This window comes from Suncus etruscus, chromosome 13, assembly GCF_024139225.1.
Source record: "Suncus etruscus isolate mSunEtr1 chromosome 13, mSunEtr1.pri.cur, whole genome shotgun sequence".
Classification (NCBI taxonomy): domain Eukaryota; kingdom Metazoa; phylum Chordata; class Mammalia; order Eulipotyphla; family Soricidae; genus Suncus; species Suncus etruscus.
In genome coordinates this window covers 16,159,807-16,185,000 of record NC_064860.1, presented here as the reverse complement: position 1 = coordinate 16,185,000, position 25,194 = coordinate 16,159,807, and the positions used below count along the sequence as shown (strand labels likewise).

The 25,194-nt window shown below is 42.5% G+C and overlaps 1 protein-coding gene and 1 non-coding gene across 5 annotated transcripts in view; both read left to right on the top strand.

Moving 5' to 3' along the window:
- The window catches only part of TFDP2 (transcription factor Dp-2), a 161,630-nt gene that overhangs the window by 24,353 nt on the left and 112,083 nt on the right, over positions 1–25,194 (top strand). For all 4 annotated transcript variants that reach the window (XM_049785344.1, XM_049785343.1, XM_049785342.1 and 1 more), the window contains exon 2: positions 21,214–21,327. Coding sequence is in view for 3 of the 4 variants with exons in the window: in XM_049785343.1 (XP_049641300.1) it covers positions 21,313–21,327 (15 nt within the window). In the remaining variant the exon portion in view is untranslated. The remainder of the gene's footprint in view (positions 1–21,213; positions 21,328–25,194) is intronic.
- On the top strand, positions 21,364–21,470 carry LOC126026566 (U6 spliceosomal RNA). The gene has a single exon (XR_007501790.1). It is a non-coding gene; the product is annotated as a U6 spliceosomal RNA (small nuclear RNA).

Below are 25,194 nucleotides of genomic sequence, written 5' to 3'. Positions count from 1 at the left end.
AGTACTCTTGGCTTTAGGCTCAGAAATCGCCCCTGGCAGGCTTGGGGAACCATATGGAATGCCAGGAATCAAACCTGGATCAGTCCAGGGTTGGCCATATGCGAGGCGTCCACCCTACTCTGCGCTATTGCTCAGGCGCCTCTTTTTAGTTGTATTTTGAGCCACACCCAGCAGCACTCAGAGGGACACTCCTGATTCTGCACTCAGAAATTACTCCTGGGAGGCTCAGGGTACCCGAGGATCAAACCCAGATCAGCCACATGCAAGGCAAAAGCCCTACCCTACCTGCTGTGCTATTGCTCTTGGCTATAGGAACACAAAAATACAATTCAAAAATTCCTTCTTACAGCGCTATTTACAATAGCCAGATTCTGGAAACAACCAAGATATCCTTCAACAGATTAAATGGTTAAAGAAACTGCTACATATACACAATAGAATATTATGCAGCCATCAGGAGAAATGAAGTTATGACATTTTCCTATACATGGATGGACATGGAATCTATTATGTTGAGTGAAATAAGTCAGAGGGAGAGATAGACACAGAATAGTCTTTATATGGGTTTTAAGAAAAATAAAAGACACTAATGATACCCAGAGACAATAGAGATGAGGGCTGGAAAGACTGGCTTATGATATGTAGCGCACTACAAAGAGTGGTGAATACAGTTAGAAAAATAGCTATACTGACAACTATGAGAACAGTGATAATGAGTGAGAGAAGTAGAATGCCTGTCTCGTATACAGGTGGGGGCTAGGGGAGGAGGGAGATTGGGGACATTGGAGATGAGAATGTTGCACTGGTGAAGGGGGGTGTTCTTTTTATGACTGAAACCCAACTACAATCATGTTTGTAATCAAGGTGCTTGAATAAAGACAAAGGGGAAAGAAGTGGTGGAAGAACAGAATCTGTCTCTTTGTAGACTGTCTCAGTAGTGGGTGTGAGACAGCTTCTTTGGTTCAAGGGTTCTGGGGTGAAAGGGAGGTGGGGGCATGGCTCCAGGCCCACAGTGATTTCTCATCTTTTGTTTGCTTGTTTGATTTTTGGGCCACATCTGGCAGTGTTCAGGACTTAATCCTGGCTCTGTGGTCAGGAACCCTAGCAGTACTTGGGAGAGCATATGGAATGTGGGGGATGAAACTAATATCGGTTGCACGCAAAGCAAGTGACCTACCCACTGTGTTATCCAGCCCCCAATGGTTCCTCTTCTTTAAACCTGTGTCCTGCCTTGCCCACAACCCTGCCTTTGTTTTTGCCCCTCAACCTCTTACTGCCCTTTTATTTTTTTGGTTTTTGGGCTACACCCGGCGGTGCTCAGGGGTTACTCCTGGCTGTCTGCTCAGAAATAGCTCCTGGCAAGCACGGGGGACCATATGGGACACCGGGATTTGAACCAACCACCTTTGGTCCTGGATCGGCTGCTTGCAAGGCAAACGCCGCTGTGCTATCTCTCCGGGCCCCCTCTTACTGCCTTTTTGTCCACACCTCTTCTCCCTCCAAGGAATGGCTTGCTCCAGTGCACTGAGCCAGTCACTGTCTCATAACCCTTCCTGATGGCCTGGACACTACTGGCTCCCTTCCCTCCCTTCCACACATGCATGATGAAAAAGCACTTACTTTTCCCTCCTTCCGCATATTGATCTTGTCTCAGGAAAGGGCCCCTGAACTGGTGGTATTTTGTTGCGCAACTGGTAATATTTTGTTGTGCAGAAAGATCCTTCCAGTGCCTTTCAGCTGTGTTAATGAAAAGCTGTCTTGTTATGAATCCAGGGATTTCTTCTGCTTTCCTTTCTTGTTAGTGTTTTTTTTCCAGTATCCCCTGGTTAGGTGATTATTGGAGGAAATGCAGCTATGAGGAACAGGTTGGATTGGTGAATTTCAGTGAGGTGTAAGCGCCATCTTCTGGCTTTCTTGCAAACTGCAGCAACTGTGTGTCGGGCAGGCAAAAACATTCTTGGTACAGTATGCGCTGAATGTGTTCTAAGTCTTGTTTAGTAATTTTGGCCAATGTTAGTCATTCTTTGTTCTGCTTAAAAAGAAAAAGACTGGTGGCGGAGCGATAGCATAGCGGTAAGGCGTTTGCCTTGCACATGGCATCCTATATGGTCTCCCAAGCCAGGAGTGATTTCTGAGCAGAGTCAGGAGTAACCCCTGAGTATTGCTGGGTGTAGGCTCAAATAAATAAGCCAAGAATGTCAGTAGCTCAGCCTACCACTTCACTAAAACAAAGAAGGGGTTGGGGTCTGGCTCAAGCGCTAGGTGACTGTGAGATCCTGAGTCCAAATCTTTCCACACAACTTCCACCCCACCCCAATGTCCTGGTAGCTCCCAGCACTTCCAGGTTGAACCATTGTAAAAAAATAAAAAGAATAGCACAGCAGATAGGGCATTTTCCTGCCTTCCCTCTAAAGGTCTATGCAGGATACTCAGAAGACATTTATACACTTATAATAACCGCCCATGAGGTGTGTGCCCTCCCACAAAGGCCACTCAAATGGATTCTACTGTGGAGTGTTAGGATGCCTCAGTCATGTTGGCTTCTCTGCACAGTGTTCTGATGTCGAGTGTTTATCTTATGTGTTCCTATCACAGCTGTTACTGTTACTCTTATCTCTCCTGTGAGAGAAATCGCACATTTTTTCTTTTTTGTTTGAAATGTATGTTTGTTTGCTTGCCAGGGTGTGGGGAAGGTTTGTGCCTTTATGATAGATGTTAAATTTGCTGCAGCCATCATTTAGCAGTATATGCAGTTAAAATTCATGGTGCCATAAGCTCTCCACTTAAAAGGAAATAAATGACAATAAATGTTATCTGTGGGGGGCCAGAGAGATAGCATGGAGGTAAGGAAGGCGTTTGCTGTGCATGCAGAAGGATGGTGGTTCGAATCCCGGCATCCCATATGGTCCCCCGAGCCTGCCAGGAACGATTTCTGAGCATAGAGCCAGGAGTAACCCTGAGTGCTGCCGGGTGTGACCCAAAGAACAAAACAAACAAAAAAAGTTATCTGTGGTATTTTCTGTTATACATCCTTGCCTTGTTTTCCTTTCAGCTCTTGGTGTTTTATTTATTCATGGAAGCTTTCATAAGGTGAGAATGAACTCTTTCTGTGATATGATTTGCAAGTGCTTGTACCTTAAAAAAATTGGGGGAAGGCTGACTCTTGGCTTTGTGCTTAGTGACCATTCCTGGCAGAACACAGGGGAACACATATGGTGTCAGGCTTGGCTGCATGTACAGCAGCCCCTGTAATTACGGCCTCCCCCTTTACTATGTCTCCATCCCTGTAGTTTTCTTTGAATACAGAACTAATATATGCATTTACATATATGTATACACTTACATACATCTGTATGTTTATACACACAAATACATTTTGTAGGGGATTCTTTTGTTTTGTTTATTTGGCTTCTTGGTTTGTTTGTTTTTATTTTGGGGTCACACCAGCAATGCTCAGAAATTTCTCCTGGCTCTACACTCAGGAGTAACTCTTGATAGTGGTCAGGAGACCATATGAGGTGCCAAGGGTTGAACCCAGGTCAGCCTTCTACACAACAAGCTCCCTACCCACAGTGCAATCTCTGGCCCCACATTTTAGGGTTTTATTAAGGTTTTTCCTTGATAATGCCTTGGCTTGTGTTCTTTTTTTTTTTTTTTTTTGGTTTTTGGGCCACACCCGGTAACGCTCAGGGGTTACTCCTGGCTATGCGCTCAGAAGTTGCTCCTGGCTTGGGGGACCATATGGGACACCAGGGGATCGAACCGCGGTCCGTCCAAGGCTAGCGCAGGCAAGGCAGGCACCTTACCTTTAGCGCCACCGCCCGGCCCCGGCTTGTGTTCTTATTGGAAAGATTTTGCAGAGCCTGGACATGACTGGGAGTGGGTGGGTAGAGCAAATGCCTTGTGAGTGGTAAACTATGGATTTTATCTCTTGATACAGCATGCCCCCCCTCACATTGGACATACTGCACCCCAACCTCTTTGGTGGCCCTGCTCCCGAAAGCTATTGGATCTGGCCTCTGTAACAACTAATTAAAAATTCTGATTTTTCCTCACTCAAGAGATTATCAAAAATCATACTCCTGTGCTTTCTTCTGGTATTATTCAGGGTTGCATTGTTTTCTTTGTTCACTTGGGATTAATTTTGAAAAAGTTGTTAACAAAGGCTCCACTTAGTTTTTTTCAGACAGTTGCTCCATTGTCACCTCAATATTACTGATGAGTAAGAAACCCCCCCATGCCATTTAATTATTTGTATTTTTAGCTTTGGTTTTAATTTTTTATTTAAAGAATCCTGGTTTACAAAGTTATTGATAGTTGAGTTTTAGGCATTGACTCTTTCAGCACCAATCCAACCACCAGTGTCAGTTCCCATTCTCAGTGTTGCCATACTCCCATTATCTCCCAAACCCCAACCATCCTCCCCACACCACCTGCCACCTGGGCAGGCACATTACAGAGTTCAGTGTTTACAGCTTAGATCTCCTATTTTCAGAGTCCGTGCTTTGGATTTGTAGCTCCACCACTTTTCCACATCACCAGTATAACTGAATCCCCAATCCCTTTTCCCCCATTACTTCCCTTTCTCATCTTCTTCCTTCTCACCTAATTTCTTTCCCTCTCTGTCCTTGTCTCTGAGCTCTAGGGATGACCCCTACTTTGAAATGTCAGCTAGATACAGGCTAAAATTGTACCTGGATTGGTTCTTCTCTTTTGCCAGTCTCTATGCCTTATTACTCATAATGAAGCACTTTAGGTGCCTGGTGGCCATTTGTGGGTCATCTTTGGACATGGTCCTGTTTTTTTCTTCAGTGCATTTTTTATTTGGATTTAGTAGTTATGAAATATATTGTCATTGCTCCTCAGCTGTACAAATGCTTTATTGACTATGCTGTTATGTTCTTCTTGTGTTACTCTTGGCTCTGTGCTCAGCTATCACTCCTGGCAGGCTTGGGGGACCATTGGGATGCTGGGGATTGAACCCAGGTCGGCTGCGTGCAAGGCAAATGTCCTACCCACTGTGACTTTGGGCCCCCGCTGTAGTCTTTGTTCTGTGGATTTCCATCTTGCTCTGGGTTTCCTTAACTGTGCAGAAACTCTGGCATCTGAGATAATCCTCCTTTGTTATCTTGCTTGTATGACCTTAACTTTTGTTGTCCAGATTAAAATAAGCATGATGGAGAGCTTCCTCCACAGGGCTGCTCTGATATTCTTGAAACTTCTGACAGAGCTTGACCAGGATGTGGTTATCTGTTTTGTCTTGTTTTCTCCTTTCCTTTCTTGAAAATGTGGTTCAGAGATTGTCTGGCTTTGATACCATGCCTGAAAAATAGAATACTCAATGTTCTTTTGGCCTTGCAAAGTATATGGTTCTCTGTTGGTACCCTAATGTTTTCTGGCTTCTCTGTAAAGTTCGACCGAGTGCCCGCTGTTCCATACAAGTTTCTGTCTGCTCGGTCTTTGCAGAGGTCATCTCAAGCTGTTTTTTCTAGGAACTTGTTTCGGGCTGGGGATGTGGCTTGGTTGGTTGAGCAATAGTAAATATGTATAAGGCCCTGAGTTTGCTCCTCAATACTACATGTCTTTCTGCCCAACACTACTTGCTGTGATCCCTGGGAGAAAGAGAAGGAAGGATTCTCTGATTGTAGTTCAGTGCTATGCTTTCTGTTACTTTCATTTGCTCCGTCAGGAACCTCCATGATACTTAAAGTCCTATCATCTTTGTCTGCTGTTCACTTAGCCTCATTTCTCTGACTTCTTGGCTTCCTCTTTTCCCCACATTTTTGGGGGAGGAGTGCCATACTCAGTGATGCGCAAGGCTTCTTCCTGACTGCTCTCAGGGATCACTTCTGGCTGTGCTCCAGAGACTATATGGGCTGCTGGGAACAAACCTGGGTTAGCCACATGCAAGGCAAGCACCCTTTCTACTGGACTATCATTCTGGGTTCTTGGCTGCATCCCTTAGCTTCTCCCCAAGCAGCACCATGTTCTGGAGGCTAACCCCCCACCCCTCACCCCCAAACACACACCACTACCACCATCACCATCCCTGGCCTTGCAGCTTTGCAATGTTTCCCCACCCTCAGGACAGGACGTTGAGCTGAGTCCTGATTCTTCGCTATTCATCCATCTTTCATTGAGGGCTTTTCTAAGTGTCTGAGCTGACTATGGCTTCTTCAGGGCTGGGGACCTCCACAGCCCCTTTTCAGAAACCACTTTAGCCTCATACTGAGGCTGCGATTTCTTGAACATTGATTTCCTTTTTCTGGCTCCTTGCAGGCATTCTAGAGATGGCTGTGCTCTGTCTTACCAACAATAATAATGGTGAGGATTCTATAGGATTTCAGCTAATCTCATTTTATGTTTTGTGTGGGGAAATGGGGAGAGATTAGCAGCCAGGTGCCTGCATTGTTTTCCAAACCAGGAAGGCCTTCCTCACTGTTTGCCTATTATTTAATACCACCCTCCAAAATACACGGCAGACAGTAAGAGAATTCAGTGTTATAGTGAAGTATAAAAACAGGAAATAGAAATCCATAACTATTTGGAAGTCTAGTAGAAGAGGTAAGGTTGGGCCATACCCAGCTGTGCTCAGAGATCACTCATGGCAGGGATTGGGGGGGACCATATTTGGATCCAGAATTTGAACCTGAGTTAACAAGTCAAGTGCCAGACCCACTGTACTTATATATATATATGGCCTCTCTATTACTTTCTTATAAACAAATACTCTGGAAGATAGGATGGAGAACTTGATATAAAATGAAAACAGAAACCAGCTCAGAAAAACATGATACCTCCAATAACAAAAAATCATGGCACCCCCAAGAATTATAGTGATCAGATCAAACAAGCCAGAGCCAAGGCCAGGACCGGATGGATAAAGTAATTGATAGGACATTTGCCTTGCATGCTCAATCCCTGGCATTCCATATTGTTCCCTGAGCACCTCTAGGAGTATTCCTGACAGCAGAGCCATGAGGAACCTCTGAGCATTGCTAGGCATGGCCCCAAATCAAAACAAACAAAATCAACTTAGGGCCTCATGTTCAAGTCATGAACATGTTCAAGTCCCCACCGAGCTGCCCCTCTAGTCCTGAACCCCTCCAATTGTGTAGGTGTTTGATGGTTCTGTGAAGAACCAAGAAGAGAAATGCTGAAACGAATGGATTTTTTGGTTCATGCTGACTGCAGAATGAGCACCCCTGCAGGTTAGAAGCCCCAACCTGCACCCCTTTAGGTTATAGGAGGTACTGTGTTTTGCCCTTCTGCTCCTAGCCAGCTGAGGTTCTGTGCCTCATCCCAAGAGGCCACCTTCCCTGTGTCATTATCATCCCCCTCTCCTCTCCTGTGAATAGCAGTGATAGGACTATAGGCTGACACAGAACTCAGAATGACTGTCTCTGGATATCGGATCGCATCTGTAAACATCTTCCATCTCCAAGTGAAGGTCAGAGTGTAAAGGAGTAACTTTTGTGGGTGATGAGTGATGCCCACAAAAGAGGAAATCCTGGTTACCCTCAAAGTTACTATTGCATCAGTTTGGATGAATGCAAAGATGTATTTTTGGCCCTGAGAAGAACCGATATTCTGAAGAGGAGGAACTTATCTATGAAGTGAATGTGGCTCATTGAACATGATGAAGTGGAAATACCAACTGTTTATTTATTTATTTATTTATTTTTGGTTTTTGGGTCACACCTGGCAGCGCTTAGGGGTTAGTTACTCCTGACTCTGTGCTCAGAAATTGCCCCTGGCAGGCACAGGGGACCATATGAGATGCCGGGATTCAAACCACCGTCCTTCTGCATGAAAGGCAAACGCCTTACCTCCATGCTATCTCTCCGGCCCCACCAACTGTTTATTTTTTATTATCTTCTGGGGAGATCTGGAACATAAGGTTTTATTATACAGATTCAGTGGATAGGAGACAAAGAAAACAAAATCATAGGGGGTCTCAAAAGAACTCTGAAAAAAAAATGAGAAGGAAATTAAATGTTAAGCAAATGCTATTGCTAATCAACTGCGAAGAAACACTGCTTAGTATGCTGCCCTGGAAGGCACTGGAGAAACAAGTGCTACTGGTGGGTTCAGAATTATACAACCAACAGGGGCCAGACAGATAGTATAGGGTTAAGTCTCTGGTCTTGCTTGCAGCTGACTACCAGTTTGATCTCTGCCACTGTTTATGGTTTCCTGAGCTCCACAGGAGTGACCTCTAAGCACCGCTGGTTGTGACCTAGATCTTTCCCCTGAAAAAAGTTTTTTATGCAAGATATTTATGCAATACTTACTGAGGACAATTCATTGATGCCCCTAAAAACTATCATTTGTTCAAAGAAGTCCACATGCTGACTTACACATATATAAAGCTATTGATAAAACCATTGTTTATAGTAGCAAAAATAAATAAAACTAAACCATGAAAACTTAATTTCAATAAAAAGAACTTGGGTTTGAGCGATAGCACAGCGGGTAGGGCATTTGCCTTGCACATGACTGATCAGGGTTCAATTCCCTGCATCCTATATGATCCTTTGAAGCTACCAAGAGTAACTTCTGAGCACAGAGTCAGGAGTAACCCCTGAGCACCACTGGTGTGGCGCAAAAACAAACCAAAAAAAAAAAAAAAAAAAGAAACACAAAATGGACTGGTTAAATAATGTTTTGTTTGTGCAACAGCATATTGAGCATTTATGAAACGGAATGGGACTGAAGAGCTAGCATAGCATCTAAGGAATGAACCTTGTGTGCAGAGCACTGTTGGATGTGGCCCAGAATAATAAACTAAAAAAGAGATCCACATCAACTCTATTAGTGGAAATGTTGCCTGGGTCAATCATTTTGGAAAACAATTTGGACACATCTCAAACAACTTAGAATTGAGCTTCCCTTCTGCACCTCAAAGGAAATAGTGACTAGTGACTACAAACATACAGAATAGGAGAAACTATTCACCCAATATCCATCAGATAAGGGGCTAATTTCTAAGATATATAAGGTACTGACAGAACTTAACAAGGAAAAAAAAAATCTAACCCTATCAAAAAAATGGGCAGAAGAAATGAACAGACAGTTCCTCAAAGAAGTACAGATGGCCAAAAGGCACATAAAAAATGCACCACATCGGGGCCGGGCGGTGGCGCTCGAGGTAAGGTGCCTGCCTTACCTGCGCTAGCCTAGGAGACGGACCGCGGTTCGATCCCCCGGCGTCCCATATAGTCCCCCAAGCCAGGAGCGACTTCTGAGCGCATAGCCAGGAGTAACCCCTGAGCGTCACCGGGTGTGGCCCAAAAACCAAAAAAAAAAAACCAAAAAAAAAAAAAAAAAAAAATGCACCACATCACTAATCATCAGGGAAATGCAAATCAAAACCACAATAAGATACCAACTCATGCCACAGAGACTGGCACACATCACAAAGAACAAGATCAATCAGTTCTAGGGGAATGTGGGGAGAAAGGAACTCTCATTCACTGTGAGAATGCCATCTTGTTCAGCCTTCATGGTAAACAATACGGAGATTTCTCTACAAACTGGAAATTGAGCTCCCATGTGATCCAGCTATACCACTTCTAGGGATTTACCCTAGGAACACAAAAAAAGGCCTTCTGCACACCTATATTCATTGCAGCGCTATTTACAATAGCCAGAATCTGGAGACAACCCAGATGCTCAATAATAGATGAGTGACTAAAGAAACTGGTACATATACACAATGGAATACTGTGCAGCCATCAGAAAATGAAGTCATGACATTTTCCTGTACATGGATGGACATGGAATCTATTATGCTGAGTGAAATAAGTCAGGAGAGAGATAGACAGAATAGTCTCACTCACTTATGGGTTTTAAGAAAAATAAAAGGCATTATTGTAATAATATTCAGAGACAATAGAGATGAGGGCTGGAAGGATCGGCTCACGATATGAAGCTCACCACAAAGAGTGGTGAGTTCAGTTAGAGAAATGACTACACTGACTATGGAAGTGAGAGAAATAGAATGCCTGTCTTGAATGCAGGGGCGGAGGAGGAGGGAGACAGAGGGCATTGTATTGGTGATGGGGACCTTGCACTAGTGAAGGGGTGTGTTTTTTTAATAATTGAAACCCAACTACAAATATGCTTGCAATCTTTGTGCTTAAATAAAGGTAATTTTTTAAAAATAAAAAATAAAATTAAGGGGCTGGAGAGATAGCACAGCAGCAGAATGTTTGCCTTGCATGCAAAGGATTCAGGACGGATAGTGGTTTGAATCCCAGCACCTCATATGGCCCCCCCAAGCCTGGCAGGGATGATTTCTGAGCACAGAGCCAGGAGTAACCCCTGAGCACTGCCAGGTGTGGCCCAAAAACCAAAAAAAAATTTTTTAAAGTAAATTAAGACACACAGAAAAAAAAAATCAAGCAACATAGACAGTATGGTGTGATCAGTATACTAATGGGTTGCCCACAAGTAACATTTAAATAAACAAAGTTGTTTATAATAAAAGATGAGAAATTAAAAAATAAAAGAATGGAGCTTCCATATTATGACCTAGCACTTCCTCTTACTGGAATCTATGCCCAAAAAGAAAAAATATTTGTACTCCCATGTCCATTACAGCACTATTCATAATAGCCAAAATCTGGAAAAAAATCCAAGTGTTCCAAGAATAGAGAAGCAGATGAAGAAGTTATGGTGTGGAATGGAATACACCTTGGCTATTAGAAAAGACAATGTTCTGCAGTTAGCCACTACATGAAAGGATCTGGAGAGAATCAAGCTGAATGGCTTCTGTTGGGAGAGGAACAGGTGCAGAATGACCTCCATAGATGGAATATGAAGAAGCAGAAAGAACAAGGAAATAACCAATCACCCGAAGCTGCAGAATCTGGGACCTGGTCTCCAAAACTGAGCTTAGCATGGTGGGGAGATGGGGGTGAAGGAGGAGGAGGAAACTTGAAGGGGGTGCTCTGAGGCAATGGTGGAGGGAAACCATCATTCTGGTAAGGGGTATGGTGTTGGAATGTTAGATGAAAGAAACCCTATAAGTGACAGTAAATCACAATACTAACATTAAATAAAGGGGTGTTACTACCCAAAAAAGGATGTCAGTGCTCTATATTTTTCTATCATGAATACAAGCAATTTTTTTTCAAAGAAAAGTTTTATTGGTAAGTGGTGGGTTGGGGCCTTCCCAAAGGGGGCTCATGATGCCTGACACCCCTCCTGGCAATATCACCAATCTGGAAGAATGGAGGGTTTCTGGGAGCAAACCCAGCATCTTTCCTTGAGGTGTTGGAATTAAATTGGGGTCAGCTGTGATATAGGGCATGTGCCTTCATCCCTGTATTATCTCTTTTACCCCAAAGGTCTTTCCAATATGCATCTGGTCAGAGAGTTACTCTCTAAGGCAGTTCAAATCAAAATGGCAATAGCAAAATAATGTTTGATGGGGCCAGAGAAGTGGCACAGCAGTAAGGCATTTGCCTTGCATGCGTCTGACCTAGGATGGACCGCAGTTTGATCCCCCAGCATCCCATATGGTCCCCCAAGCCAGGAGCGATTTCTGAGCGCATAGCTGAGAGTAACCTGAGCGACATTGGGTATGGCCCAAAAGTAAAAAAAATGTTTGACTCACCAGTGTCCCTTTCTAAGTGTATACACTCATGCCTATAGAAATGTGGCCAGAAATTATGTACAAATGGTCATTCCTTCCATGGCAGGATATAGGGTAATCCTGATTTTATTTATAATCTCTATATTTGAATTATTTTATATTAGCTATACTGTATCCATTATACACCCCCCTTTTGAAAGACTGTTGGAAGGAATGGGGAGAAAAGGAAATAATTATCTGTACTGGATCACTTAAATGGCTTGAAGGGCCAACACACACACACCTAGAACCCCGAGACCCAGGTTCAGTCCCCCAAACTACATGGCTTCTGAGCAGTAGAAGGCATGTTCCTAGTGGCCCCCAGCAATTCTGGGTTTCAGCAATCCAGTCTGGGTTTAACTGGGAGTGACTCCGATGCCCCACCTCCCAGCACTTCTTGGTAAAATCTCTTCACCTTGTCCCACTCAAATCTGCACTTGCTTGAAATCTGAAAAAAGGGATGAGAACTTTTTTGTTTCTCTTTAGTTAGTCCAAATGTCATTACTTCTACTGTGCTTTGAGAAATCTGATCGATGGCAACTGTTTGGAATTTCAATATAAGGTTAATGAGGGGGAAAATGGAGACTAAAGACTCAAGCAAGTAAGACAAGCTCTTAGATTCTGCCATTTTTCCAGACGTGTCTTAGATCACTTAAGACAATATAATGCTCATTTGTATTAGCATTTCATAGAGAACACAAGCTTCTTTTAATATCTTTGTAATCTCTCAAATTTAAAATGAAAACTGGAGGAGACCAGAGTGTTGATATAGGAGGAAAGAATAGTCCTGATTTAAATCTCCAGCACTTTTGTTTTCTGAGCATGGACAGGAGTCACACCTGAGCACAGAGTTAGGAGTAGCCCCTGAGCACTGCTGAGTGTGGCCCCCAAGCCTTCCCTCTTCTAACATAGAATGAAACAAAAATGACAAAATAAAAATTGGAATGAATTTAAAAATATCACAACTAACAGATGGGAAATTCTTTTTGTTGTTTTTGTTTGGTTTGAGGCCACATCCAGTGATGTTTAAGGGTTACCTGTGGCTCTGCACTCAGGAATCACTCCTGGTAGATTTGAGGATCATATGGGATGCTGGGTGGTAGCATGCCTTGCATGCGGTTGACCCAGGATGGACCTGGGTTCGGTCCCTGCTATTCCAACACAAAAAAAAAAACAAAAGGAAAACCTTACTTTAAATATTGATTCTGTGTTACCCAGACGAAGTAAGCATCTGTCTCAGTGGCCCCACTTGTTCTGTAGGTCTACTTTGAAGTAATTTTTGAGCTACCCAAATAGTGAGTAGTTCTCATGACGCTTCTGTTCATATTTCATCTTTATCTGAACAAGGTTTATCTTCCTACACTGAATTGTGCTGGTTCCTTCAGAAACACTTTCTTTATGATTGTCCGCCTTTTCTCAGATACTTGTTCTGTAAATTGATCATTTTATGTTTACATGTTCCTGGTACCATACTTTGTTCATTCATATTTGTACCCAAATAGTAATTTTTAACAATTTATCTAGTTTCTGGTGAGGGCTTTGCAGCACCCAGCCTGTTGTTCTGGGAGGGAGGCTTTAATTCCAACAGCATATGGACAGTAGGGAATCTAATCCATACACTCATTTGTGCAGAAGCAAGTTGTGTGACTTAAAATCTGGCCTTAGCTGCTTGATTAACCTCTCCGTGAGGTTCTTGGCCAGGTCTGAAAATGCATGATTTCATCCCACACTTGGGTGGTCCCTCCAAATGGTACTGCTTTGAACAGAGTAAGACTTAGAGTTTTTCTTTTGGATATTTATTTTCATGGCTTGATTTTAAAATGTCATATCTATTAGAATCTTTCAAATGAAAGCCTCCCATTACTGTAAATATGTCCCTGCCAAATCAGATACATGACATGAGCCTCTATCTGATTTGGTGGGGAACAAGGGAGGAATTTTACTTTGGGTAAATGCTCAAAGTGAAATACCAGTTTATATCTATTTGTTCTTTGTATTAAGCTATAATTTTCACTTTATCAATTACTACATTTCAAAGTTAGCAACTTCATAAATTATAGTACCTAAACCATTGGTTTCCATTTAATATCCTTTCTTGAACTCAAGCCTAAAATTCACCCTAATCAAATTTATTAAGATGGGCATAGAATCCCTAAGATAAGGAGAATCTCAGGACTTGAGCTACTTGTATCTGGATTTTGTGAAAACTGATTTGAGAGCTGAGGTCATTTTAGTTGGTTGTTTCTATACCTTTGGGTTTTTCTTTTTTTCAACCTGAAAAAAGTGATCAAAGAACCAACAATAATGGCCTTTTCTTTTTAATTAGAAAATGTTCCATAGATGTCTCAACATTTGTTTTCAAGAAGTGTGTTTCTTGAAGTTTCCTTTTGTCTACTGTTTTCACCTTAAAATTTGGAGAAATGAAATGCACCCCAACACATAGTGTTTCCATAATAAAATACCTTTAACTAGTTGTACAATTTTAAGCAAGTAAAATACTCCAAACCCTTTCTGTTTGCTCTAGAAAAGTGACTCTCATCTCAGTTCCTGGAGCTTCTCAATGCTTCAGATGTCAAGTGTCCGTTTCCCTTTCTGCAGTCAGGTCATACAAATAGAATTAGCATGGCTTATTAAAGGCTATAAACCATTACCATTTGAGATATGGCTGATTTTACAAATATTTCAAAAATCCAACAGCAGAATTATAGTACAGTGAGTAGGGCACTTGCCTTACATATAACCAACCGTGTTTAGTCCCTAGCATCCCATCCTAAAACACCACAAGGAGTCATTCCTGAGTGCAGAGCCAGGAAGACCCCCTGAGCACTGCTGGGTGTGGCCTCCCAGAAATTATTTTAAAATATATTACAATAAATTTTTAAAATATAGCAGCAAGAGGTTGGAGAGATAGGATAACAATTAGAGCATTTGCCTTGCATGTAGTTGGCCTGGGTTTGATCCTCAGTGTTCCATATGGTCCCCACAGCTCTGCCAAGACTGATCCTTAAACACAGAGCCAGGAATATTGCTTTGAGCACTGCTGGGTGTAGTCCCCAAACAAAGTGATTAAAAAAAAATTAAGTTAAAAATAAACAAAGCATTTCCCTGGCTCCCACAGACATTGGCTGATTATAGTGAGCATGTAAGACCAGGACCTGGTTTCTGTAATGCTGACCAAGCTGATAGCTCACATCAGGTGTGCAGAATGAAAGAGGTAAGGAGGGCTTTTGGGTGAGACCTGCCCATGGCTGAGATGAGGAAGAGGCCAGTAGGGAGAGGTGGAAGGACAGCATCATCCCTGGGACATAGGATCCTGGAACATAGGTGGCCAGTGGGTCTAGATCCGAGTAAGGAGTTGGGAAAGGGGTCCTGTGGAGACCAACCCACATGAAAGGCCTGAGTCCCTAAAGTCTGATGACTCTCAACACAGAGACACCAACATCCCCATCAATAGGAGACTAAGAAGGAGCCAGAGCGATAGCATAGTGATAGGGCGTTTGCCTTGCACGCGGCTGATCCTGGACGGACCTTGGTTTGATCCGCGATCCCCAGCGTTCCATTTGGTGCCCCGAGCCAGGAGCAATTTCTGAATGCATAGCGAGGAGTAACCCCTGAGTGTCAGCAGGTGTAGCTCAACCCCCCAAAAAATAGGAGACTAAGGAAATAACTTGTATAATGATGAAAAGGATGGAACCATCTAGCTACCAAAAAAAAAAAAAAACCAATCAAACAAAAACAAAACCTAAATAGGAGTAGGAGTGATAGCACAGCAGTTAGGCCGCTTGCCTTGCATGTGGCTGGCCTGGGCTCAATTTCTGGCATCCCTTATGATTCACTGCCTTGTCAGGAGTGAATCTGAGCACAGAACCAAGAGTAACACCTGGGTGTGGCCCCAAAACCGAAAAACTACCCCAAGGATGTAGAGCTGGAGAGAGTACATTGGGATGGGTATTTTGCCTTGCACACAACACAACTGACCTGACTCATATCCCAGTATCCCATCTGGTCCTTACAACTAAGCACTACCAGAAGTAATTCCTGAGTGCAAAACCAGGATCCACTCCTGAGTACTGCCAGGTATGACCCTAAAACCAACTAACTAAAACAAACAAACGGTCCAAAGAAACATGGGTGAGAAAGTTTACTTCCAAGCGAAAGAGATATTTCAACATGGAAGTTAAAGGGTTTAAAGTGCTAGTCTTGTGTGCAGCTCACCCCTGCTTGATCCTCAGAACTACAGAGAGGTCCCCATCACTGCTTGAGGACAGAAGACAGAGCTAGGAATAAGCCCTGACCATTGCCAGTTGTGACCCTCCCCCCCCAAAAAAAAAGAAGTAACAAAATATTAGCGAAGGGACATTCTAATGTTTCCTATATAAAAATTTGAGGGATTTTGTGAATTTTGTACATTATCCTTTTTTTGGGGGGGGCACACCCATTTGATGCCCAGGGGCCACTCCTGGTTAAGCACTCAAAAATTGCCCCTGGCTTGGGGGACCATATGGAATGCCAGGGGATCAAACCGCGGTCCTTCCTTGGCTAGCGCTTGCAAGGCAGACACCTTACCTCTAGCGCCACCTCGTTTGTACATTATCCTTTTATGTGGACTTCTTGTCATAGTAATCTCACCTTTTCTTATATTTTGATAGTATATTTATGACATTTCAAGTCATATAAATAAGTCATATAAGTGAACGCAAATATCTGAGATCCTGGATTGGTGCCTTGGAATTGCCATTTCCAAAGTCGCTGAATCAGTTGGGCAAATTACTTCAACTCTCCAGGTTCCTGCTTTGATCATCTTTAGAAAGAGATGATAAGTTGCAGAAAGGTATGCAGATTCCATGAGATTGAAATATGCCGTTTCTTGGGAAACTAGAAACTAGACTAGCTCATCACCTAAGGAAAAAGGTAGGGAACATTTTATTATGAGAAATATTTACCAACAGAAATCACTTATCAAAAGTTAGCATGCAGAAGAAATACTGAAGGAAATAATACCAGAAACATAACCAGCTCTGAGCAGTGAGATTTGGTTGATACTTAGTTCTGGCTTTACCATTTTGTGTATTATCCAAACTTTGACATATAAACAGATCATTTCAATTAGCATTTGCCACCCTGGTTTAAATGATATTCATTCAGCTTTTATCCATGAGTACTTTTGCTTTCCTCCCTGAGTGTCAATGAAAAGAAGAGCCATCTTGTAGGGTTTTGTGGCTCGAGTTGCTAAATTGAGAGTGGAAAGGGGAGAGGTTTGCATTTTAGACCATCTGTGCAAGCTGCATTGTCTGAAACTCGACTCGGGGTCTTAGCAGATGGTGAGATCACAAAGATTGACTTTTTGAGCTTGACATAATGTGCTCATGAAACTGGAAGAAGACTTACTATTTTTTTCAATGCACAGTTGAGGTTGGTGACAGAAGCGTGCAGTTGCTGAGCCTGGTTAAAACAATAAAGAGTCGTTTCACACAATAGCTTTATCCTGGAAAAACCTCACAGCCAAAGACATAATTTCTCAAAACATTTGGCACCACGTGCTTTGGTTTCCTAGATACTTTTTTCTTAACGCATCTATTTTATATACTTAAATGTAAAAGAAAGAGGATCTAAAAATACTTAGATATTAATGTTTTAAATTAAAAGGTTATACTATTATCATTCAAAGCCCAGGCAGAGTGTTTAGTTTTTTTATTGGAATGATCTCTTATAACCCTATTGAGTTTGATAACATTTATCCTAAAGTATTTTCTGTTCATCCAAATAGCATGTTAAGGTTTTTGCTTCCTGATTCAATTAAGAAGTGATTGCCTGTGACTGAAGTAAATCTCAGAAGAGTTTTTCTTTCTCTTTTGTTCGTTTGTTTTAGTTTTGGGGCCATACCTGGTGGCGGTCAGGGGTAGGTTACTCCTGGTTCTGTGCTCAGAAATCTCTCCTGGCAGGCTTGGGGGGAACCATTTGGGATGCTGAGGATCAAACTTGTGTCAGCTGTCTGTCTACAAGGCAAATTTCCTACCTGCTGTGCTGTCACCCCAGCCCCAGAAGAATTTTTCTTAAACTTAAACATTTCTTTTTCTATTTTTTTTTTTTGTGGGTTTTTGGGTCATACCCGGCAGTACTCAGGGGTTATTCCTGGCTCCAGGCTCAGAAATTGCTCCTGGCAGGCACGGGGTACCATATGGGATGCCGGGATTCGAACCGATGACCTCCTGCATGAAAGGCAAACACCTTACCTCCATGCTATTTCTCCGGCCCCTCTTTTTCTATTTTTAAGGTGGTTTTTACATTGTGGTATTTTTTTCTCTTCTGCTACATATAGTTTTGTCATATTTATTTTTGTTTTCTTTGTTTTGTTTTGGGGCCACACCTGGTGATGCTCGGGGGTTACTCCTGGCTATGCACTTAGAAATCGTACCTGGCTTGGGGGGGTCCATGTGGAATTCCAGGGACCCAACTGAGGTTCATCCTGGATCAGCTGCATGCAAGGCAAACACCCTACCCGCTGCACTATTGCTCTGGCCCCCTGTCTTATTTATTTTGAAAGAAGAAGCCTTAATTTTTCATGAGAAATCAGGGGGTCAGAGCAATAGTGCAGTGAATAGGGCAATACATTGCATTTGTAATATATTGTGTAAATACATTGTGTAGCCAGCTCAGGTTAGATCCCCATCATCCCACATGGTCTCTTGAACACTGCCAGGAATAATTCCTGGTGCAGATCTAGAAGTGACCCCTGAGCATTGCCAGGCATGCCCCAAAACAAATCCCCTACCAAAAAAAATGTCATCAGTGAACTTTTCTTTTCCCCTAACATTGTGTTATTTTTCTGATAGCTTCCCCCATTTTACTAATCTGATGTAACTGACTATTTTGCAGATGAAATCAGTGAAGCACAGAGATGTCAAGGTAAATTTCCCAAAAAGCTTGTGCACATTGGTGCAACCTCAAACTTTTATGGTTTAAGTCAGGTTTAGAGGTTGCAGTGTGAGGAGGTAAAAAAGGGAAAGCAATCACCTTTGATTCTAACACACACAGGGCTGGAGGGCTTCAGTGTGTGTTTCCCTGTTCACTTCTCACAGCTATGTGATAACCTGCTGCTGCTCACTGCCCAGCTTTGGGCAAATTTCCTCCCGTATTTAAGACAGAATTTAGCAATAAGGCAGCTGCAGAGATAAACAGCCCAGCCATACTTTTGACTTGAAGAAATGGGGCAGAGGGCTGGGCCAGCTGAGTTGTGCCCAGCAATGGCCACTTATGACTCAGTGACCAGAATTAGGAGCCCTGGGCAGCACCTAATTAGGGAGGGACCTGGGGCTGCTGTGCTCTGATCTATACCCATTGTCACTGTGTACTTCCCCTGCAGGAAAGGATGAAATGCCAGTGGGCAGGCAAAGGTCTCCATGGCTGGTTCTTCAAGTATGGCTTCAGGCTATACTTGAGTTGGAAAAGTTACCTTTGGCCTTTGTTAAAGCATCTTGCAGCATGTAGTCAGGAGATCTTAGATTTGAAAATTTCATTTGTAAGTTAAATTTAAGTAGGAAGACAGAGCTTTAACATTGGAGTTTTGTGTAGCCTGAAATGTTCATTGTTTATGATCTGGAATGTATTTGGCCCATTGATGTGGAGGGTCTGATGATTTTCATTTTTTTGAGGGGGGCTTTGTTTTGGGGGCTACAAATAGCAGTCCTCAGGAATTATTCCTGGCACTCAGGAATCACTCCTAGCAGTGCTTACGGGACTGTAGGCAATGCCAGGGATCAAATCTTGGTTTGACATGTAGAAGGCAAGCACCCTACCTAATCTACTATTTCTTAGCTCTAATAATTTTCACTTTGCTAGTTCATTGAAACTCCTCTTCTCCTCCAATAATAACAATAACAAAAGCCAACAACATTTCTTTCCAAATGAGGGCACGTGAGTGGGCAAGGTCATTTGGGGATCAGAAAAATCCAGGCCTAAGCCACCAACCACAACCACACTCAGTCTTTGCCCACTGCTGCTTCCCTGGCCCACCTGCTGTGGGTGCTCAGCACCCATGTGACTTGGTGGTTGCTTTTCTGTTATTTGTTCATTGTGGGGAGAGGGATGTACGTGCAGCCACGCTCAGAGACCACCAGAGCTAACCCTTTACATCCCTATGGCCATTGTTGCATGAATTCTTGCTTTGTTTCTTCCTCTGAGTGCTCACTGATTTTTTTGGGGGGGGAAAGGGTGGGTCACCTCCAGTGGTTCTCAGAAGCTCCTCACAGTTTGGTGCTGAGGGTTGCTCCAAGCCATGAGTTTCTGGGGATCAAACCCAGTACCCTCACATGCAGATGCACTACAGCCCTCTGAGTCCCTCCCAGTCCTTTCCCAGCCCCTCATTGAACTTTTTTTTTTATCTTTATTTAAACACCGTGATTACAAACATGATTATAGTTGTATGATTACAGTCATGTAAAGAACACCCTTTATCTTTTATTTTAATTTAAAAACATTTAAAAAAATTTTTGGCTTTTGGGCCACACCTAGCTATAATCAGGGGTTACTCCTGGCTCTGCACGTAGAGATCATTTCTGATGGTGCTCAAGGGACCATATACGATGCCAGGAATCAAACCCAGGTCAGCTTTGTGCAAGGCATGCACTTTATCCTTTGTGTTTTCTCTCTCCAGCTCCCTGCAGTGACCCCTTTTAAGCTTTTTAACCGTTCAGTTAATGAATGAAAGGAAATATTAATTTACTCATAAGCACTATTTTAACTGCACTTTACAAGTTACTGTATTTTTCCTTTATTTTTTCCTTGTCATTCAGTCTGACAGTTATATTCTGTTGGTTACAAATGGTTGGTTTTCTAGTGACATCATTTCTTTCTACTTATTGTTTGACAGTGCATAGTATAGAAGACCTTTCCCTTTGTGCTCAGTATTCTTATCCAGTACAGACTCCAGGATTACCATTTCAGTAATTGGATTTCTAAATGTTACCATTAATATATAGTTTGGTGCTCAGTTTTCCCCAGATTGTTCTTGTAACCAGCTTCATTATTTTTTTTCAGTCTATTTTCAGCACAATATAATATTCCAGATGTGTTTTAGTATATTTCCTACCTTAAACTACTGTTTCTGCAGAAAGTCTCAGTGTGTCATTCAATGATTGTCTAAAGCAACATAAAACATTCTGAAAGGCATTCTCCATCACTTGTTAATGGGGTTCATTTGGGCAAAATTATTAACTTCTCTTAACCCCTCATGCCAATCTCTTATCTTTTAAAAAATGCTACCTATATCATTGCATTTTTGTGAGGATAAAATGAAATAATTCACTTAAAAAAGATGCATGTCCAGGCCGGTGTGATAGCACTGCGTTAAGGTGTTTGCTTTAGACACAGAAGGACAGTGGTTTGAATCCCGGCATCCCAATGGTCCCCCGAGCCTGCCAGGAGCGATATTTAGGCATAGAGCCAGAGTAACACCTGATCGTTGTTGGTTCGGACCCCCCCCCAAAAAAAGAAGATGCATGTCACAATAAATATTACATGATTATCTGTTATTATTTTTACATCTCTATTTCCTCTTCTCTCTTCTTTAACAGATGTTCTTTTAAGAAATTATTGAAGACAAAGGCCTTTTTATATTTTTTGTTATTTAATGGATTTACAAATGAAGAATTTTAAATTGAATGTAGCTTGACATGACGGCAAAAAATGTAAGTATTTTGTAAATTATAAAAAATAAATATTTGGTGCTCGCTTCGGCAGCACATATACTAAAATTGGAACGATACAGAGAAGATTAGCATGGCCCCTGCGCAAGGATGACACGCAAATTCGTGAAGCGTTCCATATTTTTTAAAAAAAAAAAAAAATAAATAAATATTTGTAAATATTTTTTCCTACACATATATTTTCTTCAGCTTCATACTCTTTTTGTTTGTTTTTGGTGCATTCCTAGCAGTGCTCAGAGCTTACTTCTGGATCTGTGCTCAGGGATAAGTCCTGATGTGCTTGGGTTCTTATGAGGTGCTAGGGGTCGAGGGGATGTCAAACCCTAGTTGGCTGACTGCATGGCAAATACCCTATGCTGTTATATCTCTCTAGCCCTCTTCTTCAGCACTTTTATTGATCAACCCTGGTTTACCGCATGGATCACTGATGATTTTTATATGCCAGGTAGGAGAAAATATAAAGGCTTTGTTTGGGGGGGGACCACACCCAGTGATGCTCAGTGGTTACTCCTGGCTCTGCACTCAGGAATTATTCCCAGCAGCGCTTGGGGACCATATGAGGATGTTGAGGGTCAAATCCAGGTCAGCAATGTGCAAGGCAAGTTTCCTACCTGCTGTACTATATCTCTGATCATAAATAGGAAGCCTTTTTGACTCAGACCCTTTTCTTAGCCTGTGTCAATAGCTCTGTTTCCAGTTAGGGTTCAACACAACTATCAACAACTTTTTAACTCTGTATCTCATAGTGATTTAAAAGGAAAGGAGGATGGGAGGAAATCCAGACATGGTTCTTGAACTTTGGTTTTTCAGTCACTTCTCTTCCCACATTTGGAAGCCACAGTCCTGGATTGCATATCACAGGAGCCAGTGTAGCTATTCTGTCAAAGGGGTAGTTTATTATAGAAATAGAGACATGTCACAAGGAGTTCTGGATTAAGTAGAGGGGCCTCTGGGAGAGACTCAGATTTCTGTAACCTAAAATCTCCCAGGGACTAAAGTAGCCGTGATGTTGTCCGTTCCCTTTGCCCCCTCTCTATGTCTGCTCCATTGTAGTGTCTTCCTCTTTTCCCTAGTGGAGTTCTGCCAGGGTCCAGTGCTGTTTGGAGACAAGTAGGCAGTCTGTTCTTGTTTCAGACTCCTGGGGAAGACCTCTGGCAGTGCTCAAGAACATGCATCAATCAGTTTGGTGAGTGTAACCAGGAGAAGTAGCATCATGGTGCCTAATAAAGTCTCTGGGACTGGAGAGATATTACATGGGTTAAGGCAGTTGCCTTGGATGCTGCCAACCTCAGTTTGATCCCAGAATTGAATATGGTCTCCTGTGCACCAATGAAGATAACTTCTGAGCACTGTTGGGTACAACCCAAATCTTCCACACCATGCCCCTCAAAAATGGTCATTAAGGTAGACCCGTAGTTGTAAAATATAGGTTCCTAAAACTTTGTTGGGTCAAACAAGATAGTACAGTAGTGGGTAATGCACCTTCCTTGCACATGGCTGACCCATATGACTCTTGGCATTCCATATAATTCCCCAAACCCACCAGGAATTATTCCTGAGAGTTTACCCAGGAGTAAATTACTCAGGAGTAAATCCTAAGCACTGCAAGGTATAGCCCAACCCTCCTTCCAACCATAAAAATATTCCAGATAGTTACAAGAAGAAGGTTGTTGAGGGGAGAAGCTGGGTGACCAGCCATAGAGAGCCAGGAAGATGGGAATGTGGACAGAGGGGACATGAAAAGAAAGCAGATCATGCCACTCCAAGGCCATATCAAGGAAGTGTGAATTGCCACAGAAATTGCTTGAGAGACATTAGTACTTGACCAGCCTGCGGGCAGCATGGCATGGAGGGGCCTTCACACTTTAGACAGCAAGAGCCTGAGACTGGATGTGGAAAAAGTTCTGGTTTCTGGATGTATTTGAAGACTGGGAGAGAAACATGGGTGTGGGGACAGGAAAGGAACTACAGAACACAGAACTGGGGAAGTGATGGGAAAAGAGGAATTCTTGGGGACATGACGGTGTGGGGGTTACTGATGCACAGAGGTGGAGATAAAGTTTGAAAGTCATTTTATGGCCACCAACAGTTGTTGGCCTGAGGGTGAATGCGGTGGTACTCAGGCCCTCAGGGCCAGAGATTTCTAGGCTACCCCAGTAGTGGCTTGGGGATATCAGTGACGCTCAAAAGACCATGTGATACTGGAATTGAACCTGGGACAGTATTTCCTAACCATTGTCCTCCCTCTTCTCCTCTCCCAAATGATCATGATTTCTTATTTTTATTTTTTTGGTTTGGGCCACACCCGGCGGTTCTCAGGGGTTGCTCCTGGCAGGCTTAGGGGACCATATGGGATGCCAGTAATCGAACCTGGGTTCGTCCCGGGTCGGCTGTATGCAAGGCAAATGCCTTACCATTGCACTATTACTCTAGCCCCAGATCCATGATTTTATTATTCTGATTACTGGTTAGATCAGTCAGGTATTGAGGATGATAATGGATCATGTACAGTTTTCCTCTCTGAATTCTCAGGTTCCACACTGGGCTGTTAAGATCATCACCATGTGGATGATAACCATAAACATCTTCTCAGAAACACTCCCTTCTGAGCATGTCTTCATGGACGCAGATTCAGAAATTCTTCCAAGATCACTTTGCTCACAAGAGACGAGTCTATCTCTGATTAGAATTCACCCCATTCCAAGTCCTATTTTCTTCCAATAATGTCCACACACATCAGTGATGTCTTAATGTTGTTGTTAGAGAGAAGATATTTTGGGTCTTTTCAGTTGGGCTGGAAAAATTTAGACTCCTCTGATTTTCAGGGACTGTTTGCAGTGTTCGATATTGCCTTTGAATACCCAAGTAGGAAAATCTTTCTCAGGACTTTTCTTTAGTTCACTGTTCTTTCTCACCCTGTGAAATATTAATAAAAGATCCTTTTTAAATAAATAGAATAAGGGTTCTTTCCTGTTCTCAAATAGTCACTTTTTCCTTGGGTCTGTAAACTGAAAAATGTTTATGAATGCAGATATGAATATTTTGGGTACATTTCAGTTAAAATTAGATTGAACAGGGATCAGAGTGATAGCGGAGTGGGTAGTTCACTTGCCTTGCATGTGGCAACCCGAATATGATCCATGGCATTCTATATACTCCTCCTGTCCACCAGGCATGATTCTGAGTACAGAGCCAGGACTATCCTTGAGCACTGTCAGGTGTGCCCCCCACCAAAATTAGGTTGAACAGGATTACTATAAGCTCTTCAGTTCTGTTGATAAAAATGCTCAGTACAAACACCCCAAACATCTCCTTCTGCCAAAACCAAAATTCAGGCACAAAATTGATTCTCAGCTGACTGTTTTTCTTCTCAGAATTATTTTTATTTTGTTGGTTTTTAGGGTGCAGGTGTACAGCTGCGTAAAAAGTTTCCGAATTCATTTGCCGTTTTATTCTGCCTTAGATGTACTTTGTAAGCAGGTGTTTAAACATAACAATATCCAAGCAGCAGTGTATGTGGTTTGAGTTGAGGTTTCTGCTGTTATAACAGGAGGGGAAAGGATGCTTTGGAAGTGACCATAATACATGTGTTACCAGGCACATTGGCAAAGCATGGGCTATGCTGAAGGGTTGGTCTCTTTGCCTTCATTACTCTCTCTTTTTCTGTATTTGTTTTGGGATAACACCTGGCAATGCTTAGGGTTTACTCCTGGCTCTTCATTCAAGGAATTACTTCTAATGGTGCTCAGGGGACCAGGTGGGATATTAGGGATTGAACCCAGATCAGCCACATGCAAGACAAACACCCTAGTGGCTGTGCTATTGCTCCAGTCCCCATTTCTTTTTCTT